Below are 21,223 nucleotides of genomic sequence, written 5' to 3' on the forward strand. Positions count from 1 at the left end.
CCAACTCCCATCTCTTTGGGATGTTTCCTCATAGCCAACCGCAGCCCTCTCCCTCAGTCTGCTCTCCAGACCCCACATTCCAGCACCCAGCCCTTGTCTGCAGGAGTGGACACCCTCTCAGGCTGGGCGGGCAGGGCTGGTCTCAGTACCCTGTGTGCAGGTCTCACTGTGTCCTGCTGCCATAGGCTGGTTTCCATGTGCTCTTCCCACAGAGAATGAGCCTCTCCTGTCCAAACTGAGCTCCCCCAGATATGGAGACCTCTCCTCACTTTCATCTCTCCGCAGGGTTACAGGCCCCAATCCACTTCCTCTCCTCTTCCTTTTCCTTCTTGTTTCTTTTGTCCTTCCTGGCTCAGCAGGAATCTCTGTTGTTTTTGAGATTTCCTAGGGCCTCTGCTGTTGTTCAGCTGGGCTCTGTGAGAGTTTTTCCATTTCTCATTCATGTGTGGGGAGATGATCCCCACCTCTGCCTAGTCCTCTGGCATCCTGATCCCTCTGTCTCTCTTTAATTTTAAACTACCTAATGGTCATCAGTTTTCTCTAAATCTTTAAAGATATTCACTGAGAATAGCAGGGAAAATTACTTACTATTTGGTATCTTTCAGCTATGTCTCCACAAGACAGCCAGGATTTGATGCTGAAGAATCCAGCATTAGAAGATGTATTCCCAAAAGCAAGCCTAGAAATATATCAAACATTTCACCTCAGAAACTTAAATTTAATGAAAGACTGGGAATATATGAGGGTGTATGAAAGACAGAGAGGATGTTTATATGGACATAGAGAAATGGAGACAGTTACACATAATGCTAACATTACTGCAGAAAGAAATGAGCAACCTGAGTCAAACTGGGACAAACACCAACTTCAGTTTTCAACATCTGCCGAGAAGTGTTTAAGAAAAGCTTTCCATCCTTTTATGAAACATCCATGCTGTCTAAAAGGAAACGTGGAAAATCTGGAAGGTAATCTAGTCTCTACTGCAAATACTCATTCAGGCAATTCTGAACTTAGACTTCGACTAAACATACATTCAAGCATGTCTGAATACCTACAATTTAACAATGAGTGGGGAAACTCACAATCTAATCATTGTGAGGGATCTATGAACAGGGGGTCATTTTTCTTCCCCCAACATATATTTTCTCTCCATTCCAAGATGTATAATGTTGATGATAATGGAAGAGACACACTCCAACCATCATTGTTCAATACATATTGTGATATGGTTAATACACAAGAACTTTCCATGTGTAATAAAATGAATCAGACCTTAAGTAACAGCTCCAGCTCCAATAAATACAAGAGTATTACTGGTGGACTGACAAGGTATTCAGGGAATACAACTGGGTATATGGTTGAAGGAGACTCAAACCTTATGAAACATCAGGGACCCGAATCTTCAAACAAGGATTCTCAAAGTAATAAATGTAGAAATACCTTTGATGAAATGTCAGGTTTTTCTCTAGATAAACGGACTTGTACTAAAGAGAGGACTTGTAGTGAATATGGTAAGGTTTCTAATCAGCTTTCAGAACTTATTCAACAGGAGACTGTTCAGAATCCACAGAAAGAAAACAAGTGTAAGACATGTGGGAAAGTGTTTAGTAAGTCATGCCAACTAAGTAGACATAACATAATTCATACAGGAAGGAGACCTTTCAAATGTACAGAATGTAGCAGAGTGTTTAATGTTCGCTCCCATCTTACTCAACATCAGAGAATTCACACTGGAGAGAAACCTTATAAATGTACAGAATGTGGCAGTGCCTTTACTTACACCTCAAGTCTTATTCAACATCTGCGAATCCATACTGGAGAGAAACCTTACAAATGTACAGAATGTAGGAAAGGCTTTATCTGTTCCTCAGAGCTAACCTATCATCAGCAGATTCATACTGGAGAGAAGCCTTATAAATGTACAGAATGTAGCAGTGCCTTTACTGACACTTCAAGTTTTATACAACATCAGCGAATCCATACTGGAGAGAAACCTTACAAATGTACAGAATGTAGGAAAGGCTTTATCTGTTCCTCACAGCTCACCTATCATCAGCGAATTCATACTGGAGAGAAGCCTTATAGATGTAAAGACTGTAACAAAGCTTTTGTCTATTTCTCATATCTTACTGCACATCAGCGAATTCATTCTGGGGAGAGACCTTATAAATGCAAAGAATGTAACAAAACCTTTACTCATTGCTCAGGTCTTACTCAACATCAGCGAATTCATACTGGAGAGAAGCCTTATAAATGTACAGAATGTGACAAAGCCTTTAACCATTGCTCAAAACTTACTGCACATCAGCGAATTCATTCTGGGGAGAGACCTTATAAATGTAAAGAATGTAACAAAACCTTTAGTCAGCGCTCAAGTCTTACTCAACATCAGCGAATTCATGCTGGAGAGAAGCCTCATAAATGTACAGAATGTGGCAAAGCCTTTATCCATTCCTCATATCTTACTGCACATCAGCGAATTCATTCTGGGGAGAGACCTTATAAATGTAAAGAATGTAACAAAACCTTTAGTCAGCGCTCAAATCTTAGTCGACATCAGCGAATTCATACTGGAGATAAGCCTCATCAGTTCAGTTCAGGCTCTCAGTCGTGTCCGACTTTTGCGACCCCATGAATCGCAGCATGCCAGGCCTCCCTGTCCATCACCAAATCCCGGAGTTCACTCAAACCCACGTCCATCGACTCAGTGATGCCATACAGCCATCTCATTCTCTGTCGTCCCCTTCTCCCGCCCCCAATCCCTCCCAGCATCAGAGTCTTTCCAGTGAGTCAGGTCTTCGCATCAGGTGGCCAAAGTATTGGAGCTTCAGCTTTAGCATCAGTCCTTCCAATGAACACCCAGGACTGATCTCCTTTAGAATGGACTGGTTGGATCTCCTTGCAGTCCAAGGGACTCCCAAGAGTCTTCTCCAACACCGCAATTGAAAAGCATCAATTCTAAGCGTCTCTGCTTTCTTCACAGTCCAACTCTCACATCCATACATGACCACTGTAAAAATCATAGCCTTGACTAGACAGACCTTGGTTGGCAAACTAATATCTCTGCTTTTTAATATGCTATCTTCGTTGGTCATAACGTTCCTTTCAAGGAGTAAGCGTCTTTTAATTTCATGGCTGCAGTCAGCATCTGCAGTGATTTTGGAGCCCAAAAAAATAAAGTCTGACACTGCTTCCACTGTTTCCCCATCTATTTCCCATGAAGTGATGGGAGCAGATGCCACGATCTTAGTTTTCTGAATGTTGAACTTCAAGCCAAACTTTTCACTCTGCTCTTTCACTTTCATCAAGAGGCTTTTTAGTTCCTCTTCACTTTCTGCCATAAGGGTGGTGTCCTCTGCATATCTGAGGTTATTGATATTTCTCCCGGCAATCTTGATTCCAACTTGTGTTCTTCCAGCCCAGCGTTCCTTTTGATGTATTCTGCATATAAGTTAAATAAGCAGGGTGACAATCTACAACCTTGACAGACTCCTTTTCCTATTTGGAACCAGTCTGTTGTTCCATGTCCAGTTCTGACTGTTGCTTCCTGACCTGCATACAGGTTTCTCAACAGGCAGGTCAGGTGGTCTGGTATTCCCATCTCTTTCAGAATTTTCCACAGTTTATTGTGATCCACACAGTCAAAGGCTTTGGCTTAGTCAATGAAGCAGAAATAGATGTTTTTCTGGAACTCTCTTGCTTTCTCCATGATCCAGCAGATGTTGGCAATTTGATCTCTGGTTTCTCTGCCTTTTCTAAAACCAGCTTGAACATCTGGAAGAACATCTGGAGAGAAGCCTCATAAATTTACAGAATGTGGTAAAGCCTTTATTTACAATTGAAGAATTATTGAACATCAGGGAACTCATACTGGAGAGAAGCCTTATAAATGTACAGAATGTGGCAACGCCTTTGATCATAGTGGGAGTCTCATTAAACATCTGAGAACACACTGGAGAGAAACCCTAGTAATGGAACAAGTGATTGAAGAGATTTGCCCTGCTGCTGCTGCTAAGTCACTTCAGTCGTGTCCGACTCTGTGTGACCCCATAGACGGAAGCCCACCAGGCTCCCCCGTCCCTGGGATTCTCCAGGCAAGAACACTGGAGTGGGTTGCCATTTCCTTCTCCAGTGTGTGAAAGTGGAAAGTGAAAAGTGAAAGTGACGTCGCTCAGTCGTGTCCGACCCTTAGCGACCCCACGGGCTGCAGCCTACCAGGCTCCTCCATCCATGGGATTTTCTAGGCAATAGTACTGGAGTGGCTTGCCATTGCCTTCTCCGAGAGATTTGCCGTAACATGCATCAAAAAACTCAAGTGTTCATATAAGAAACCAATGGAAATTATGTAACAAATATGTAGAAAGGTATTTAATAAAAAATCGAAATAAGTAACAGATTGAAGGCATTTCATCAATTTTGTTTTCAGAAGTTTCTCTGAAGGAGAATGACTGCAGGGAATACTCCATAGTTAAAACACATAGAAAAATGGAATATTAGCATGGATCGTGAAATGAAGGTGGATGATTAGAAAGTCGAAATTCTTAGCGATGCATGTATGCTTGTTAAGAATGACGTGATTTGAGATTCGTTTAAGTGAATGTAATTCAGTACTCAAATAATTCATACTATGCTTTCTTTCTAGTGTGTTTGCAAATATAGGTGTTTGATGCTTTATTAAAGATTAGCCTTTTTATTTTGTGTTGCAACCATTTCTATCTATTCTCCATTAGAAAATGAATGATACCATAATGTAAAATGGACAATGATCATCTATTTGGAGGTGTTTATCATTGATGTGAAATATCGGAGGTTGCCATGATATAGTTCAGTTCAGTTCAGTTCAGTCACTCAGTCGTGTCCGACTCTCCGCGACCCCATGAATCACAGCACGCCAGGCCTCCCTGTCCATCACCAACTCCCGGAGTTCACTCAAACTCATGTCCACAGAGTCGGTGATGCCATCCAGCCATCTCATTCTCCATCGTCCCCTTCTCCTCCCGCCCCCAACCTTTCCCAGCATCAGAGTCTTTTCCAGTGAGTCAACTCGTCGCATGAGGTGGCCAAAGTATTGCAGTTTCAGCTGTAGCATCAGTCCCTCCAATGAACATCCAGGATTGATCTCCTTTAGAATGGACTGGTTGGATCTCCTTGCAGTATAAGGGACTCTCAAGAGTCTTCTCCAACACCACAGTTCAAAAGCATCGATTCTTCGGCGATCAGCCTTCTTCACAATCCAACTCTCACATCCATACATGACCACGGGAAAAACCATTGCCTTGACTAGACGGACCTTGGTTGGCAAAGTAATGTCTGCTTTTTAATATATTATCAAGGTTGGTCATAACTTTCCTTCCAAGGAGCAAGCGTCTTTTAATTTCATGGCTGCAATCACCATCTGCAGTGATTTTGGAGCCCCAAAAAACAAAGTCTGACACTGTTTCCACTGTTTTTCCATCTATTTCCCATGAAGTCATGGGACGAGATGCCATGATCTTTGTTTTCTGAATGTTGAGCTTCAAGCCAACCTTTTCACTCTCCTCTTTCACTTTCATCAAGAGGCTTTTGAGTTCCTCTTCACTTTCTGCCATAAGGGTAGTGTCATCTGCATATCTGAGGTTATTGATATTTCTCCCAGCAATCTTGATTCCAGCTTGTGCTTCTTCCAGCCCAGCGTTTCTCATGATGTACTCTGCATATATAAGTTAATAGCTGTGAAAAGAAGAGAGGCGAAAAGCAAAGGAGAAAAGGAAAGATATAAGCATCTGAATGCAGAATTCCACAGAGTTCCAAAGAATAGCAAGGAGAGATAAGAAAGACTTCCTCAGTGATCAATGCAAAGAAATAGAGAAAAACAACAGAATAGGAAAAACAAGAGACCTCTTCACGAAAATTAGAGATTCCAAGGGAACATTTCATGCAAAGATGGGCTCGATAAAGGACAGAAATGGTATGGACCTAACAGAAGCAGAAGATATTAAGAAGAGGTGGCAGGAATACACAGAAGAACTGTACAAAAAAGATCTTCACGACCAAGATAGTCACGATAACGTGATCACTGACCTAGAGCCAGACATCTTGGAATGTGAAGTCAAGTGGGCCTTAGAAAGGATCACTACTAACAAAGCTAGTGGACGTGATGGAATTCCAGTTGAGCTATTTCAAGTCTTGAAAGATGATGCTGTGAAAGTGCTGCACTCAATGTGCAAGCAGATTTGGAAAACTCAGCAGTGGCCATGATATAAGTGATCATTTAATCGTTCCATGTATTAAAGTAAGACAGAAGTTGGTTGTAAGGTTTCAATAGAAATATCCTTGATTTGTAAGAACACAACGAGAGTTCTCTGCAATATTGTTGTATCTTTATAATATCAACACAAGTCATGATTACTACTTGACAATGTTGAAGTAATGACAGTGGTAACCTCGAAATGTATTAGAAACCCTTCCTGGAAAAGGCATGCAATTACTGTATACCATGCTTGCTAAGTGCTTCCTAGCCTTTGTTTGGTAAGCCATAAAAGTCACAAATCTCAATCATTAATCAAAAAATGAATATGGTTCTCTGTACTTTTGATCTGTATTTAATCATGGATCGGATCATACCGTTGATTGTAAAGGGTTTTATTTCAACTATGTGTGAAATTAATACATGGTTATTCATAAAAGTGAATGACTTTTATTGTTTCAGTTGGTTGCAATGAATGAAATGTTAACCCACCACCAACAGCAACCTCGCCCACCTTATTTAAGGTTGTAGTGAAGAAACCACAATGAACGGTTTGGTAGCACACAGACATGGCATACGTGGAAATTAGTTTACTCACTGGATTTAAACTTCTCATAACTTCAGACATATTCCATCATTTCTATGTTGTATCTCCTCTCCCATTTTGTAACTACTTGAACTCTGGGGTAATTCTAACAGAAGGATTATACAGTACTGTTGACAGTTTTCCTGAACTGCTCCATGCTGTTGCTGCCTCAGCATCTGGGGAGCAGGCAGCTTGCAGGTCCTTGAGCTCACACCAGCCAGTCCTGTGAGCACCTGCACGAAATGACCACAGAGGACCACCCTCCTTGAGGTCAGCAGTCTTGCTGAACCCCAGGGTCTATTCACAGGGTCCCGTTCAGTCACACTGAGAGAGTCAATTTCTACACAGGTTGATAAGTCCGGGGGTCCCCAAGGAGAGAGGGATCTGGATTTCTCAGGGAGAAAGAACAAACGTTTTTTGCCCTCTATACTCCTTAGGATTATGTAACCAATTATCCTGCATGAGGACAGTCTCTGGAAAAATACTTTCTGGCCAGTCCTGTTGTCTTAAAATGTAAATTATGGGAGTGGGTCTAGTGAGGTCGTTACAACTTCCAGACATTCTTTTGATTCACTGTAATAACTAGTTGAAAGTATATAACTCCTTTGCTAACACTAGCGAGGGGGCACACTTTCTGCCCCCTTCTGATGTCCATGTCAGAGGCTTTCTCTATCTCTTTTATATTATTACACAAAAGCTCTGAGCGATCAAGCATCATCTCTGGCCCCAGATTGAATTATTCTCCACAGAAGGCCAAGAATCCAGGGGTCTTGTGGTTGAGCAGCAACCTTTCAGCACCCTCACAGTGATCACCAGAATCATTTTCTTGGTTTGAATGGATTAATCCACACTCAGCCCAGGGAGTCTGAGGCACTTCACTCACGGTAAATTATACATGCTGAACTGCAAGTACTCCTGTTTTCTCTGCCTGCTTCTAGCTTTGACATCTCTCAAATTCCTGCCCTAAATCCTCCCCTACAGAGAGGTCTTAGGTGTGGTGAGTGTGAGGCTTTGAGCTCAGGATTACTGAGCCTTGGTTTGGGGGAAGAGACATCAGGAAAAAAATGGGATTTGCTGATGACTCCTTTCATGGCCCAACTGTAGACCTGCAGATTTATATCTTCTTGGAGTGGGGACCTGACCACCAGGGATTTGTATTCATTGAAATGGTTCAGAAAGAATCTTTAGCCAAGTTGTTACCATCTGGTTTCCCATCAGGATCACGTGACCAGTGTCAGGAAATGACCTCACTGATGCCCTCCCAACAGCCTTCTATGTTGCTCCTGGGAGGATCATTATGGTGTGTAGGAAGTGCTGAGGGGACTCTTAAGGAGAGGCCCAGGTTAAGGATGTGGCTTCTGGTCCATCTGTGAGAGCTGAGCCCCGGCGTCTGCCTGAGGAGAGGCCGCAGGGTTGGTCTAGCTGGATTTGAACCAGGGAAGTCAGTCAGCTCACATCCTCTGTGTGAGCAGCGTGTTAGGAGCTGTCTCTTGGGAGAGAACAATCAAGAAATAAGTTCCCAGGCTGGTCTCCAAGTAGGAATTGATTGTTCCTGAATCTCTCCTGAGACAGAGGACAGGAGAGGTCGATCTTCTCAGCCTTTCAACGTCCTTCTTGCAGTAGGAGCGGTGTTGCAGGTTAAAGAGCTGTGTTGATGCACTCCAAGGTATTTTCTCAAAACTCAAAAGTGCGTTTGCAACATAACATCCCCAGAGAAGACAGAGCAGGAGAAAGAAGAGGAGGAAATAGCAGCTTCTCAGGTAAATATCCTGTCCTGGGTCTGGGGCTGTGTCTGCTTTTCCTCCTGAAATGGCCGAATGAGAATATGCAAGCCTTTAGCTCTCTGCTACTAATTTTTCTTCCCAGGGATTTGTTATCATCTTATTTTTTCCCATTTCTTCTTATAGTAGTGAAGACGTGCCCTTTAGAATACTTCCTTGTGTCCCACAGCCTTTTCTCCTTTGTCTGCATGCTCGCTTTCTATGGAGCATGATGAATTCTCAACATGAATCAGCAACTTTCAACTGTTGAAACTATTCTTTTTGTGAGAGATCGCATGGCGAGTCACTCCTATCCTCACTCCCACTGGGGTGTGGTTTGGTGTTGGATTTTAGGGACATTGGGAAATGCAGTGATGACTTAGCACCTGGATATAATTTAGATATTTAAAACAGTTTGAAACTGCCATTCTACATAGAACCAACTCTCTTCTGTCCATGGGGTTTTCTGGGCAAGAATTCTGCAGTAGGTTGTCATTTCCTCCTCCAGGGGATTCTCTCCACTCTGAAACTGAAGCCGCATCTCCAGCATTGGCAGGCAGATTCTTTACCACTAAGCCAGCTGGGAAGCCCAGTGAATCAACTCAGTGGTCCAGAGTTTTTCAGAAAATTTTCAATGGGCATTGTACAGGATCGTGATGTTAGCGAACTATAGGAACCTGGCCTGCTTGGGTGAGGACAGCTTCCTTCCAGAATCCCTTGTCTACCCATTGGGTTTTTGTTGCATCACTTCTAAATGTTTCTGAAATTTTCTAATTCCCACAATAGTTTGAAATCTCTCCTTTCTAGGGGAAATGTGTATGTACGAGTTTAGAAAGAAAGGCTTCAGGATGATTCATTATGCTGGTAACCTTTTTCTACCTTGATGTACTCTGCCTCTTTTTGTGAGAGTCAATTCCTAGGCAGGTTGATAAGAAGTCTGGGGTCCCAAAGAGGAAGCGCAGGCAGGGGGGTGCTGGTCTGAAACTCTTGAAGAGGAGATAGGGGTCTGGTATTCTCAAGGAGGAAGAAGGGCCAATACCTTTTTTTCATTTACATTCCTTGGTCTTAGACACATAAAATATCTTTTTGTGTCTTAGACACATTACTTTTTCTTTAAGCCCAGAACTGATGATTAAACAACAAACAACTCAGTTTAAACTCTATACTAGGGATTATATAACAACAATGTATCCTGCTTGAGGACAGTTTCTCCTTCCTGAAGAACTGACTATCCCTGATATCTTAGAATTTATATTATGTGAATGGGTCAGGTTCAGTTCAGTTCAGTTGCTCAGTCCTGTCTGACTATTTGCCACCCCACGGACCACAGCACACCAGGCCTGCCTGTCCATCACCAACTCCTGGAGTTCACTCTAACTCATGTCCATTGAATCGGTGATGCCATCCAACCATCTCATCCTCTGTCGTCCCCTTATCCTCCTGCCTTCAATCTTTCCCAGCATCAGGGCCTTTTGAAATAAGTCAGGTCTTCGCATCAGCTTGCCAAAGTATTGTAGTTTTAGTTTCAGCATCAGTCCTTCCAATGAATATTCAGAACTGATTTCCTTTAGGATGGACTGGTTGGATCTCCTACAGTCCCAGGGACTTCCAAAAGTCTTCTCCAACACCACAGTTCAATAGCATCAATTTTTCGGTGTTTAGCTTTCTTTGTAGTCCAACTCTCACATCCATACATGACTACTGGAAAAACCATATGTCTGATTAGACCGACCTTTGCTGGCAAAGTCTCTGCTTTTTAATACGCTGTCTAGGATGGCCATAACTTTTCGTGCAAGGAGCAAGCGTCTTTTAATATCATGGCTGCAGTCCCCATCTGCAGTGATTTTGGAGCCCCCCCAAAATAAAGTCTATCACTGTTTAGATTGTTTCCCTTCCATGTGCCAAGAAGTGATGGGACCAGATGCCATCATCTTAATTTTAAGAATGTTGAGTTTTAAGCCAACGTTTTCACGCTCCTATTTCAGTTTCTTTTTTTTTTTTCTAGAAAGAAGAACTTTTATTTACATTCTGTTGAGCTCTTCTTCCAAGAAAAAAAAGAACATCTCTTATATTTATTTTGTCCTACATTCTTTTCTTAATGAAGTATAGTTGATGTACAATATTACATTAATTTCAGGCATATACCATAGTGATTCAGTATTTTACAGATTATACTCCATTAAATGTTATCACAAGATAATGCGTGTAATTCCCTATGCTATAAAATATATCCTTGTTACGTATCTATTTTATACATAGTAGTTTTTAAAATTTATTTATTTTAATTGGAACCTAATTACTTTACAATACTGTAGTGGTTTCCTCTTTCAGTTTCATCAAGAGGCTCTTTAGTTCTTCTCTTTCTGCCATAAGGGTGGTGTCCTCTGCATATCTGAGGTTATGGATATTTCTCCTGGTTATCTTGACTCCCGTTTGTGCTTCATCCAGCAGCATTTTTCGTGATGTGCTGTGCATATAAGTTAAATAAGCACGGTGAAAATATACAGCCTTGAGTACTGCTTTCCCGATTTGGAACCAGTCTGTTGTCCCATGTCCAGTTCTAACTGTTGCTTCTTGACCTGCATACAGATTTCTCAAGAGGCAGGTCCGGTGGTCTGATGTTCCCATCTCCTGAAGAATTTTCCACAGTTTGTTGTGAACCACACGGTCGAAGGCTTGACATAGTCAGTAAAGCAGTCTGGGTCTGGTAGGATCTTTCTATTGTTTTGATCTAATCCTGTTATCCTCAAACGTAAATTTTGGGAGTGGGTCTGGTAACATTTTTTACAACCTTGAGACAGTCTTTTGATTTATTATAATTACTGATTTAAAAAGTTTAACTCCCTTGCTTAGACTAGCAAGGGGGCACTCTCTGTCCCCTTCTGATGTCTATGTCAGAAGCTTCTCTGTCCCTTTTTCAGTTTAATAAAACTCTGCTACACAAACGCTCTTGAGTGCTCAACCGTGGTCCCTGGTCCCGAAGTTAAATCTTCTTGTTTGGAGATGGTGAATCTGACACCTTTCACTGTAACATATCACTTCATTCTAGGTTAGTGGTAATTGTATAAGCTCTGTAGTATTAAATAGTCAAACCTTTTCTTAATTTCACAGTTGCACACTTACTTTGCCTTCGTCGTACTTGACCAGTGTCTCAGGATCTGATGTTATGGATTTGTTAGTGTTATATAGGTGATGTGAATAAAGAATATGTGAAAATCACTTTCCAGGCTCTGTTCACATTCTCCTATGTGTTCTCAACTGAATACATATTGGATTGGACACTGATGAATCTCGGACAACACAAATATTCCTTTCTCTGATGAACAGGTCTTGTGGTCTCTAAGCTGGACCTGATCACCTTTCTGGAGCGATCGAGTGATCCCAGGAGTATAAGGAGAATGGAGACAACAGCCATATACGCAGGTAGGTACGAATGGATGGAGATGATGACTCAGGTGAGAGGTCCAAGGGGCAGTGAAGAAGTCATCCTTCGTTAGGTGGTTTTGGAAGATCACCTTCAGTGGAAATGATTTTGGAAAACCCGGCTTTGTGCCCGCTGCTGTCATAGAAATGTATCACTTGCCCTATTCTGTCTCTTAAATCATGCATGAATTCATCTCCATGATTACTTCCCTTCATCACAGTGTGAACTAAAAGTCTCCTCTTGGCTTGTGACAAACTGCATTCATTGGTTGCTCTTCCATCTGTAGGGGGTCCTAGGAAAACTGTGCCCATTTTGAGTAACTGTATGACAGTCCTTTTAAAGTTTCTTTCCACCTCTAGACAAAAATGTGTGAGTGAAGTGGTAGACAAACTGCTAAATTTCTAGGAACACTGGGAACAGGTTTTTGTTTTCTGATTTCTAACTTCCTATCCACTGGGAGCTAGAGATAGGACCTTCTAAATAAATTTCTAACTCAAATACTTTTTGCACTGCAGAAAGCAAAATCTCCCAACAATGAAAGAATGCACATCCCAGGTTGACTTCAAAGTCTCTCTTTTCCTTCTATGATCTCGTATTAAATATCCTAAGTGTATTTGCCCCAATTCTAAAATGCTAAAATATTTAATATATTCAATTACCTGATAGAATTTTAAAATAAACTTGCATAAATTCTTAGCACATTTCCCACCATATTATTAATAGTTGATTCAAGCTATAGCAATGTCTAGATTACATAAAGAAATCAGTTTAAAAACTTCTAATTGGAATATAGCTGTTTTACAATTTTGTACGACTGTACCACAAAGAGAATCAATTATACCTTTCAGTCAGTTCAGTTCAGTCGCTCAGTAGTGTCCAACTCTTTGGATCCCCATGGACTACAGCACGCCAGGCTCCCCTGTCCATCACGAACTCCCAGACCTTGCTCAATGTCATGTCCATCCAGTCAGTGATGCCATCCATCCATTTCATCCTCTGTCGTCCCCTTCTCCTCCTGCCCTCAGTCTTACCCAGCATCAGGATGTTTTCCGTGCATCAGCTCTTTGCATCAGATGTTCAAAGTATTGGAGCTTTGGCTTCAGCATCAGTCCTTCCAACGAATATTCAGGATTGATTTCCTTTAGAATGGAGTGGCGTGATCTCCTTGCAGTCTAAGAGACTCTCAACAGTCTTCTCCAACACCATAGTTCAAAAGCAGCAATTCTTCAATTCTCAGCCATCTTTATGGTTCAATTCTCATATTCGTACATGACTACCAGAATAACCATAGCTTTGGCTAGACTGATTTTGTCTGCAAAGTAATGTCTCTATTTTTTATTATGCTGACTACATTGCTCATAGATTTCCTTCCAAGGAGCAAGCGTTTTTACTTTCATGGTTGAAGTCAACATCTGCAGTGATTTTGGAGCCCAAGAAAATAAAGTCTGTCACTGGTTTGATTGTTTTCCCATCTATTTGCCATGAAGTGATGGGACTGGATGCCATGATCTTAGTTTTCTGAATGCTGAGGTTGAAGCCAACTTTTTCACTCCTCTCTTTCTGTTTCATCAAGAGACTCATCAGTTCCTCTTTGCTTTTTGCCATTAGGATGGTGTCGTCTGTATATATGAGGTTGTTGATATTTCTCCCTGCATTCTTGATTCCAGTTTGTGCTTCTTCAAGCCCAACATTTCACATGATGTAAAGTGAAAGTGAAAGGCACTCAGTTCTGACCAACTCTTTGTGACCCTATGGACTATACAGTGCATGGAATTCTTTAGGCCAGAATACTGGAGTGGGTAGCCATTCCCTTCTCCAGGCGATCTTCCCAACCCAGGAACCGAACCGAGGCCTCCTGCATGAGGTACTCTGCATATAATTTAAATAACCAGGGTGACCATAGGCAGTCTTGACATATTTCTTTCTCAATTTGGAACTAGTCCGTTGTCCCATGTCCAGTACTGTTTCTTCTTGACTTGCATACAGATTTCTCAGGAAGCGGGTAAAGTGGTCTGGTATTCCCATCTCATTAAGAATTTTCCACACTTTGTTTTGATTCACACCATTAAAGGCTGTGGCCTAGTCAATAAAGCAAAGGAGATGTCTTTCTGGAACTCTCTTGCTTTTTCGATGATTCAACGGATGTTGGCAATTTAATCTCTTTTTCCTCTGCCCTTTCTCAATCCAGCTGTACATCTGGAAGTTCTCGGTTCACATACGGTTGAAGCCACGCTTTGAGAATTTTGAACCTTATTTTGGTAGTATGTGAAACGCGTGCAATTGTGCAGGAGTTTGATCATTCTTTGTCATTGCCTTTCTTTGGGATTGGAATGAAAACTGACCTTTTCCAGCTCTGTGGCCACTGCTGAGTTTTCCAATTTAGCTAGCATATTGAGTGCAGCACTTTAGCAACATCATCTTTTAGGACTTGAAACAGGTCAGTTGGAGTTCTATCACCTCCACTAGCTTTATTCATAGTGATCCTTCCCATGGCCCACTTGACTTCAGACTCCAGGATGTCTGTCTCTAGCTGAGCCATCACACCATCCTGGTTATATTGGTCATTAAGATCTTTTTTGTATATTTCTTCTGTGTGAAGTGAAGTGAAAGTCACACAGTCGTGTCCGACTCTTTGTGACCCCATGGACTGTCCATGGAATTCTCTAGTCCAGAATATTGGAGCAGGTAGCCTTTCCCTTCTCCAGGGGATCTTCCTTACCCAGGGATTGAACCCAGGTCTCCTGCATTGCAGACAGATTCTTTACCAGCTAAGCCACAAGGGAAGGTCCATACCATTTCTTTATTGTACCCATCTTTGTATGAAAAGTTCCCTTGGTATATCAATTTTCTTGAAGAGATCTCCAGTCGTCCACATTCTATTGATTTCCATCCCACTTTGGTCTCCCCAGAACTCTGAGTACACTTCCCTGTGTTTGAACCATAGTTTTCAAATGCTCTCTTCTTATTTAATTTCTTAAGAACTAGCACTTTATTCAGTTTATCTTATTTGTAATATACTTCTTTGGACACCGTTTTATTTGTCCTCGGTTTCTGATTCATTTTCAGTCACTCTCATTTATGATTTTTAGATTGAAACATCTAATAGAACATTCTCAGAAACATGTGTGAAAAGAAGTGGATTAAAGAATGAACAGGCGGCTGGGATTTGTGAAAACGTCTGGTGTCTCCACTTTAGACGACTGAAAGCAAGAAGTAATCATTAGATTGCCTATCTCTCTCCTCTTCATTTAGTGGTTCTTTTAAGGTTTGATGTTGCTTCTCTCTATATGACCTATGTCTTTGCCATCTCATTTTGTCCCGCTTTCTGTCTGTGATCTCTGTTTTGAAGGCTACAGGAACCTAGTTAGTCTTCCTTCTGGTGTCTGCAACTTGGTGGGTGAGGTTGGTCCAGAGGCTTGTGCCCTTATCCCCTTGATCTAAGGTTTGATTCCGTTACTATGACCAGAGCCTGCCCTGGATATGGAGGGGAACTTTCCCATTGCTCTGTGGTTTTCACTGCCCTCTCTGTGGTGATGCCTGCTCCCTGGTTGGTGATATAGAGCCCCAGATCTGTTTCACAGCTGTGTTTCTCATCTGTGGTGCGAGGCTGGTGGGATTGGGGCACACCCACTGGGAGAGAAGCCACTGAGTATTGCTCCTCTCAGAATGTTCACCTCAGGGTGTGTTCTGTGTGTCACCTTTCACGCTCCAGCAAGCTCTTGTGTGATCCTATTATCGACAATGCTCTTGGCCCCACCTTAAGCATGGGTTACCCTGCTTATTTATCTCATATGCAGAGTACATCATGAGAAATGCTGGTCTGGATGAAACACAAGCTGGAATCAAGATTGCTGGGAGAAATACCAATATTCTCAGACATGCGGATGACACTACCCTTATGGCAGAAAGCGAAGAAGAGATAAAGAGTGTCTTGATGAAACTGAAAGAGGAGAGTGAAAAACTTGGCTTAAAACTCAACATTCAGAAAACTAAGATCATGGCACGTGGTCCCAAAACTTCATGGCAAATAGATGGGAAACAATGGAAACAGTGACAGACTTTATTTTCGGGAGTTCTAAAATCACTGCAGATGGGGACTGCAGCCATGTAATAAAAGACGTTTATTCCTTGGAAGGAAATTTATGACTGATCTAGAAAACATATTAAAAAGCAGAGATATTACTTGGCCAACAAAGGTGCACCTTGTCAAAGGTATGGTTTATTCAGTAGTCATGTATGGATGTGAGAGTTGGACTATAAAGAATGCTGAGAACTGAAGAATTGATGCTTTTTAACTGTGGTGTTGGGGAAGACTCTCAGAGTCCCTTGGACAGCAAGGAGATGCAACCAGTCCATCCTAAGGGAAATCAGTCCTGAATATTCATTGGAAGGACTTATGCTGAAGCTGACACTCCAATACTTTGGCCACCTGATGCGAAGAAGTGACATTGGAAAAGACCCTGATACTGGGAAAGGTTGAAGACAGCAGCAGAAGCGGATGACAGAAGATGGGATGGTTGGATGGCATCACCGACTCAGTGGACATGAGTTTTGGTCAACTCCGGAAGTTGGTGATGAACAGAAAGGCCTGGCGTGCTTCAGTCCGTGGGGTCCCAAATAGTTGGTCACGACTGAGCGACTGAACTGAACTGAACTCAATCACTCAGCTAATCCGTTGGGAGGAAGCCTCAGTAATTGTAACCAGAGACCTGCTTACAACAGGGCAGCTGACTTTTCTCTTAGAAAGTGATTCCAGAAACAAAGCGCGAGATGGAACCCCCATTGTGGTTTATAAGGTAACCACAGAAATGATATACCTTTACTCCTGCCAGAATGTTTCTAAACAGATTGCCTCTGTTAATTGTTGTTGCTGCTGTTGCTAAAGTGATTATATTCTACTTTTCGTCACTGAGGAGACACCCATCTTCACACACTCACACAAAGGGCTTTTGAATTTTCCCCGTTTTTCAACTTGCTGAAAACATCTCGGCTTCCCATAGAGACAGCTCTCAAAATTCTTCTCTTTTGCCTTAAGTTGTTTTCAGTTCAGTTCAGTTAAGTCGCTCAGTCGTGTCCGACTCTTGCGACCCCATGAATCACAGCACGCCAGGCCTCCCTGTAAACATGCAGGAAGCAGCTCTGCTCCAGAGGAAATCAAAGAGTCAAAGGCATCAAAAGGCAGAGAAAGGAAGCACAGCTGGACGGAAGCACCAACAGATCCCAAACTGACAGGGGCGGGGGTGAGGGGAGGAAAGGCTCCGCCCCCACTGGTCCCCGCCCCTACGTACCAGCGCTTCCGGCCTTGTCCCACCCTCTCCGCTTATGTCTCCTCTCCTTGGCCGCAGCATAGCGCACTCATCTTCCTGTTGGATCTTCCGCCCGCACGTGAGCACTATCTTGCAGACCCGGAATTGAGTTTAAATGAGCGACAGAGAGTTTTGGTGAGTGAGTTTGTTTCTTTATTTAAAACCTGGATGTCTATGTCTCCACAAGACACTCAGAATTTGATGCTGAAGAATCCTGCGTTAGACGATGTATTCCCAAAAGCAACCCTAGAACTATATCAAAGATTTCACCTCAGAATGTTAAATTTAATGAAAGACAGGGAATATATGAGGGTATATGAAAGACAGAGAGGATGTTTATATGGACATAAAGAAATGGAGACAGTTACACATAGTGCTAACATTACTACAAAAAGAAATGAGCAACCTGACTCAAATTGGGAAAAGCATTAACTTCAGTCTTCAACATCTGCTGAGAAGTGCAAGTGTTTAAGAAAAGATTTCCAGGGGTACTCTTTTGCCTCCTTCTGATGTCTATGTTAGAAGCTTTCTCTATCTCCTTTATACTTTAATAAAACTTCATTACACAAAAGCGCTGAGTGACCAAGCCTCGTCTCTGGCCCTAGATTGAATTCTTCTCCTCCGGAGGCCAAGATCCCGGTGTCTTTCATCTTGGGGGCTTATCTGGGATTCTTCAGGACAAGCTCTCAGATTTTCAATAGGCATTAACAGATCTCCGGGAGACAACTCCTGACCCAGCCTCTGAGTCAAGCAAGCTTCTATCTGAGCCAGAAACCGAGCTGTCAAAGTGCCAGAAAGTGATTCATGGATGGGCCTGATAATCCATGTGAGCCTACTTCTGCTGACTCCAGTAACTGAGTCTGCCGTTTGATCCTCAAGACAATGCCTTCCTGTCCTGGGCTCACTCCTACGCTGCATTGCTGGGTCTGCGGAGCACTCCCCTCTTCTTAGTGGAAGGCTTCCTTTGGTGGACATCTCCACGTCAAGGAAAAGACTTTCTCCAACTCTGCGAATACCTTCAACAACAATCGCATGTGATGCCTCTTCTTAAACTGATGACATCTAACAACCTTAAGATGGACTGATGTAACTATGAACGTAATGTGACTTTTCATTTTGATTTTAACTTGGTTTAATGACTGCTTTGCCTTACCTCTGTCACTGTATAATGGGGTTGTCTAACCGTCTAAAAGGCTTTTACATTACAAAAAAAAAAAGAAAGAAAAGATTTCCATCCTTTTTTTGAAATATACGTGTACTCTAAAGGGAAACGTGGAAAATCTGGAAGGTAATCTAGTCTCTACTGCAAATACTCTTTCAGACAATTCTGAACATAGGCTTTGACTAAACATATATTCAAGCATGTCTGAATACTTACAATTTAACGATGAATGGGAAAACTCACAATCTAATCATTGTGAGGGATCCATGAACAGGGGGTCATTTTTCTTCCCTCAAAAGATATTTTCTCTCTATTCCAAGATGTATAATGTTGATGATAATAGAAGAGACGTAATTCAACCATCATTGTTCAATACATATTGTGATATGGTTACTACACAACAACTTTCCATGTGCAATAAAATGAGTCACACCTTAAGAGCTCCAGCTTCAATAATTACAAGAGTATTTATGGTGGAGTGAGCAGGTATTCAATCAATGAAACTGGGTATACAGTTGAAGGAGACTCAAACCTTATGAAACATCAGGGACCTGAATCTTCAAACAGGAATCCAAAAGTGATAAATATAGAAATACCTTTCATCAAATGTCAGGTTTTTCTCTAGATAAGAGTACTTGTACTGAAGAGAGGACTTGTACTGAATATGGTAAAGTTTCTAATCAGTCTTCAGAATGTTGTCAATAGCAGACTGTTTAGAATACACAGAAAGAAAACAAGTGTAAGATATGTGGGGAATTCTTTAGTAAGCCACTCAATCTAAGTAAACATAGGAAAATTCATACAGGAAGGAAACCTTTCAAATGTACAGGATGTAGGAAAGCATTTAACCGTCGCTCATTTCTTACTCAACATCAGGGAATTCACGCTGGAGAGAAACCTTACAAATGTACAGAATGTCGCAAAGCCTTTACTAACAATTCAAGGTTTTTTTTTTTTTAACATCAGCAAATTCACACTGGAGAGAAACCTTATAAATGTACAGAATGTAGCGAAGCCTTTGTCTGTTACTCACGTCTAACCTATCATCAGCGAGTCCACACTGGAGAGAAGCCTTATAAATGTAAAGAATGTATCAAAGCCTTTGATCATTGCTCAGTTCTTACTCTACATCATCGAATCAGTACTGGGGAGAAACCATACAGATGTGAAGAATGTGGCAAAGCCTTTATTAGGAGTTCGGCCCCTACTCAACATCACCAAATTCATACCGTGGATAGACGTTATAAATGTACAGAATGTGGCAAAGCCTTTATTATGCGTTCTATTCTTACTGAACATCGGCGAATGCATACTGGAGAGAGACCATATAGATGTGCTGAATGTGGCAAAGCCTTTAGTCAGAGTGCTCATCTCACTAAACATGTGAGAACACACACTGGAGGGAAACCCTCGTCATGGAACAAGTGATGGAAGAGGTTTGCCCTAAACATGCATGAGAAAACACGAGAGTTTATGCAACAGACCTATGAAAATGATGTAACAAATATGTAGAAAAAAATTTAATCAAAAGTTAAGTCGAAATAAATATCAGAGATTGCATACTAGAAGGCCTTTCATCAATCTTGTTTTCAGAAGTTTCTCTGAAGTAGAAAGACTGTAGGGAGTACTCCATAGTTAAAACACATAGAAAGTTGACATATTAGCATGAATCGTGAGATGAAGGTTGATGGTTCGAAAGTTACAATTCTTAGTAATGTTTGTATGCTTGTTTATAATGATGTGATGTGGACATGAGTTTGAGTGTACTCCGGGAGTTGGTGATAGACAGGGAGGCCTGGCGTGCTGTGATTCATGGGGTCGCGGAGAGTCGGACTCGACTGAGCGACTGAACTGAACTGAACTGAAGTGAATGTAATTCAAGACTCAATCCATACTAAGCGTTCTTTCCACTGTGTTTGGAAACATAGATTTTTGATGGTTTATCAAAGATTAGCCTTTTTATATTGTGCTGCAACCATTTCTATCTATTCCCCATTAGAAGATGAAGGAAATGCATATAGCCCCTATAGGGCTTGACTTCAGTAAAGCCCACTTCTAGATCTTCAAAGGGCAGCACCCCTGTGTTGGGTCTTAGTCCTTGGCTGGCGTTGCTCTGTGCACAGGTCACACAGCCAGCACTGATCTGCACACACAAGGCTGGGAGTTTAGAAACGAAATAGTAGCGGCCCAGTAAACTCTCCAGCGCAGTTTTTGCTAAATGAGTTTTCTCATGATGTTGTTTTACCATCTGGATTTCTATATTGTTGGAGACATAGAGTCTTTGATCTGGGAGCTTCAGCAGCCCTCCTTTTATTCTTCCCTCATTTAGCACCCATTGATCTTCTTCCTTGGTATACCTTGGGGATGGAGGCAATTCTGGTGCCAAGAGGACCTTAAAGATTGACTCAGGGCCCACTGTGGGGCTTGGATGGGTCGCCGCTTCCTTGGCAAGCTGGTCAGCCAACCGATTTCCTTTGTTGATTGGATCAGTTCCTCGCTGATGGCCTTTACAATGGATGACTGACACTTGGGAAGGCTTCCAGCGGCTTCTAACAGCTGATGATTTCTTTTTCGTTTTCAATCTCCTTTTGCCCCACTGTCGACAGTCCCCTTCGACATTCCTCATTCACAGTCACTTTTCCTCCACCTGGCCACTCTCCTGAGGGAGACTTAAGATTCCTCTTAATAGTGGCAGGTAGGTACCAACTCTCAAAACGGACCAGCCTCACAAGGAGGGATCAAATCCCCAAGAGGCTGTC

At 42.0% G+C, this 21,223-nt stretch overlaps 2 protein-coding genes and 1 pseudogene across 8 annotated transcripts in view; all 3 read left to right on the top strand.

The window, feature by feature from the left end:
- The window catches only part of LOC129546424 (uncharacterized), a 67,943-nt gene extending 63,549 nt beyond the window's left edge, over positions 1-4,394 (top strand). Inside the window, 1 exon segment of the mRNA XM_055411351.2 lies at positions 1,495-4,394. Coding sequence (XP_055267326.2) covers positions 1,495-2,635 — 1,141 coding nt within the window. The 3' untranslated portion in view covers positions 2,636-4,394.
- The window catches only part of LOC148774275 (KRAB domain-containing protein 5-like), a 39,638-nt gene extending 21,135 nt beyond the window's left edge, over positions 1-18,503 (top strand). Inside the window, exons 6-10 of one of the 7 annotated variants that reach the window (XR_016035888.1) lie at positions 11,162-11,279; positions 11,494-11,621; positions 11,900-11,995; positions 15,794-17,437; positions 17,908-18,503. Coding sequence is in view for 5 of the 7 variants with exons in the window: in XM_088830491.1 (XP_088686617.1) it covers positions 8,467-8,572; positions 11,162-11,279; positions 11,494-11,621; positions 11,900-11,995; positions 15,794-16,050 (705 nt within the window). In the remaining 2 variants the exon portion in view is untranslated. Of the gene's footprint in view, positions 1-4,540; positions 8,573-11,161; positions 11,280-11,493; positions 11,622-11,899; positions 11,996-15,085; positions 15,210-15,793 lie in introns of those variants that run through there. The other 6 variants (XR_016035889.1, XM_088830491.1, XM_088830490.1 and 3 more) reach the window with 6 other exon arrangements.
- Positions 17,418-19,892, top strand: LOC148774276 (uncharacterized; annotated as a pseudogene).
- Positions 19,893-21,223: the final 1,331 nt, after the last annotated feature.

Source organism: Moschus berezovskii, chromosome 22 (assembly GCF_049115385.1).
Source record: "Moschus berezovskii isolate FMDL1 chromosome 22, NW_MosBer_1.0, whole genome shotgun sequence".
NCBI lineage: Eukaryota > Metazoa > Chordata > Mammalia > Artiodactyla > Moschidae > Moschus > Moschus berezovskii.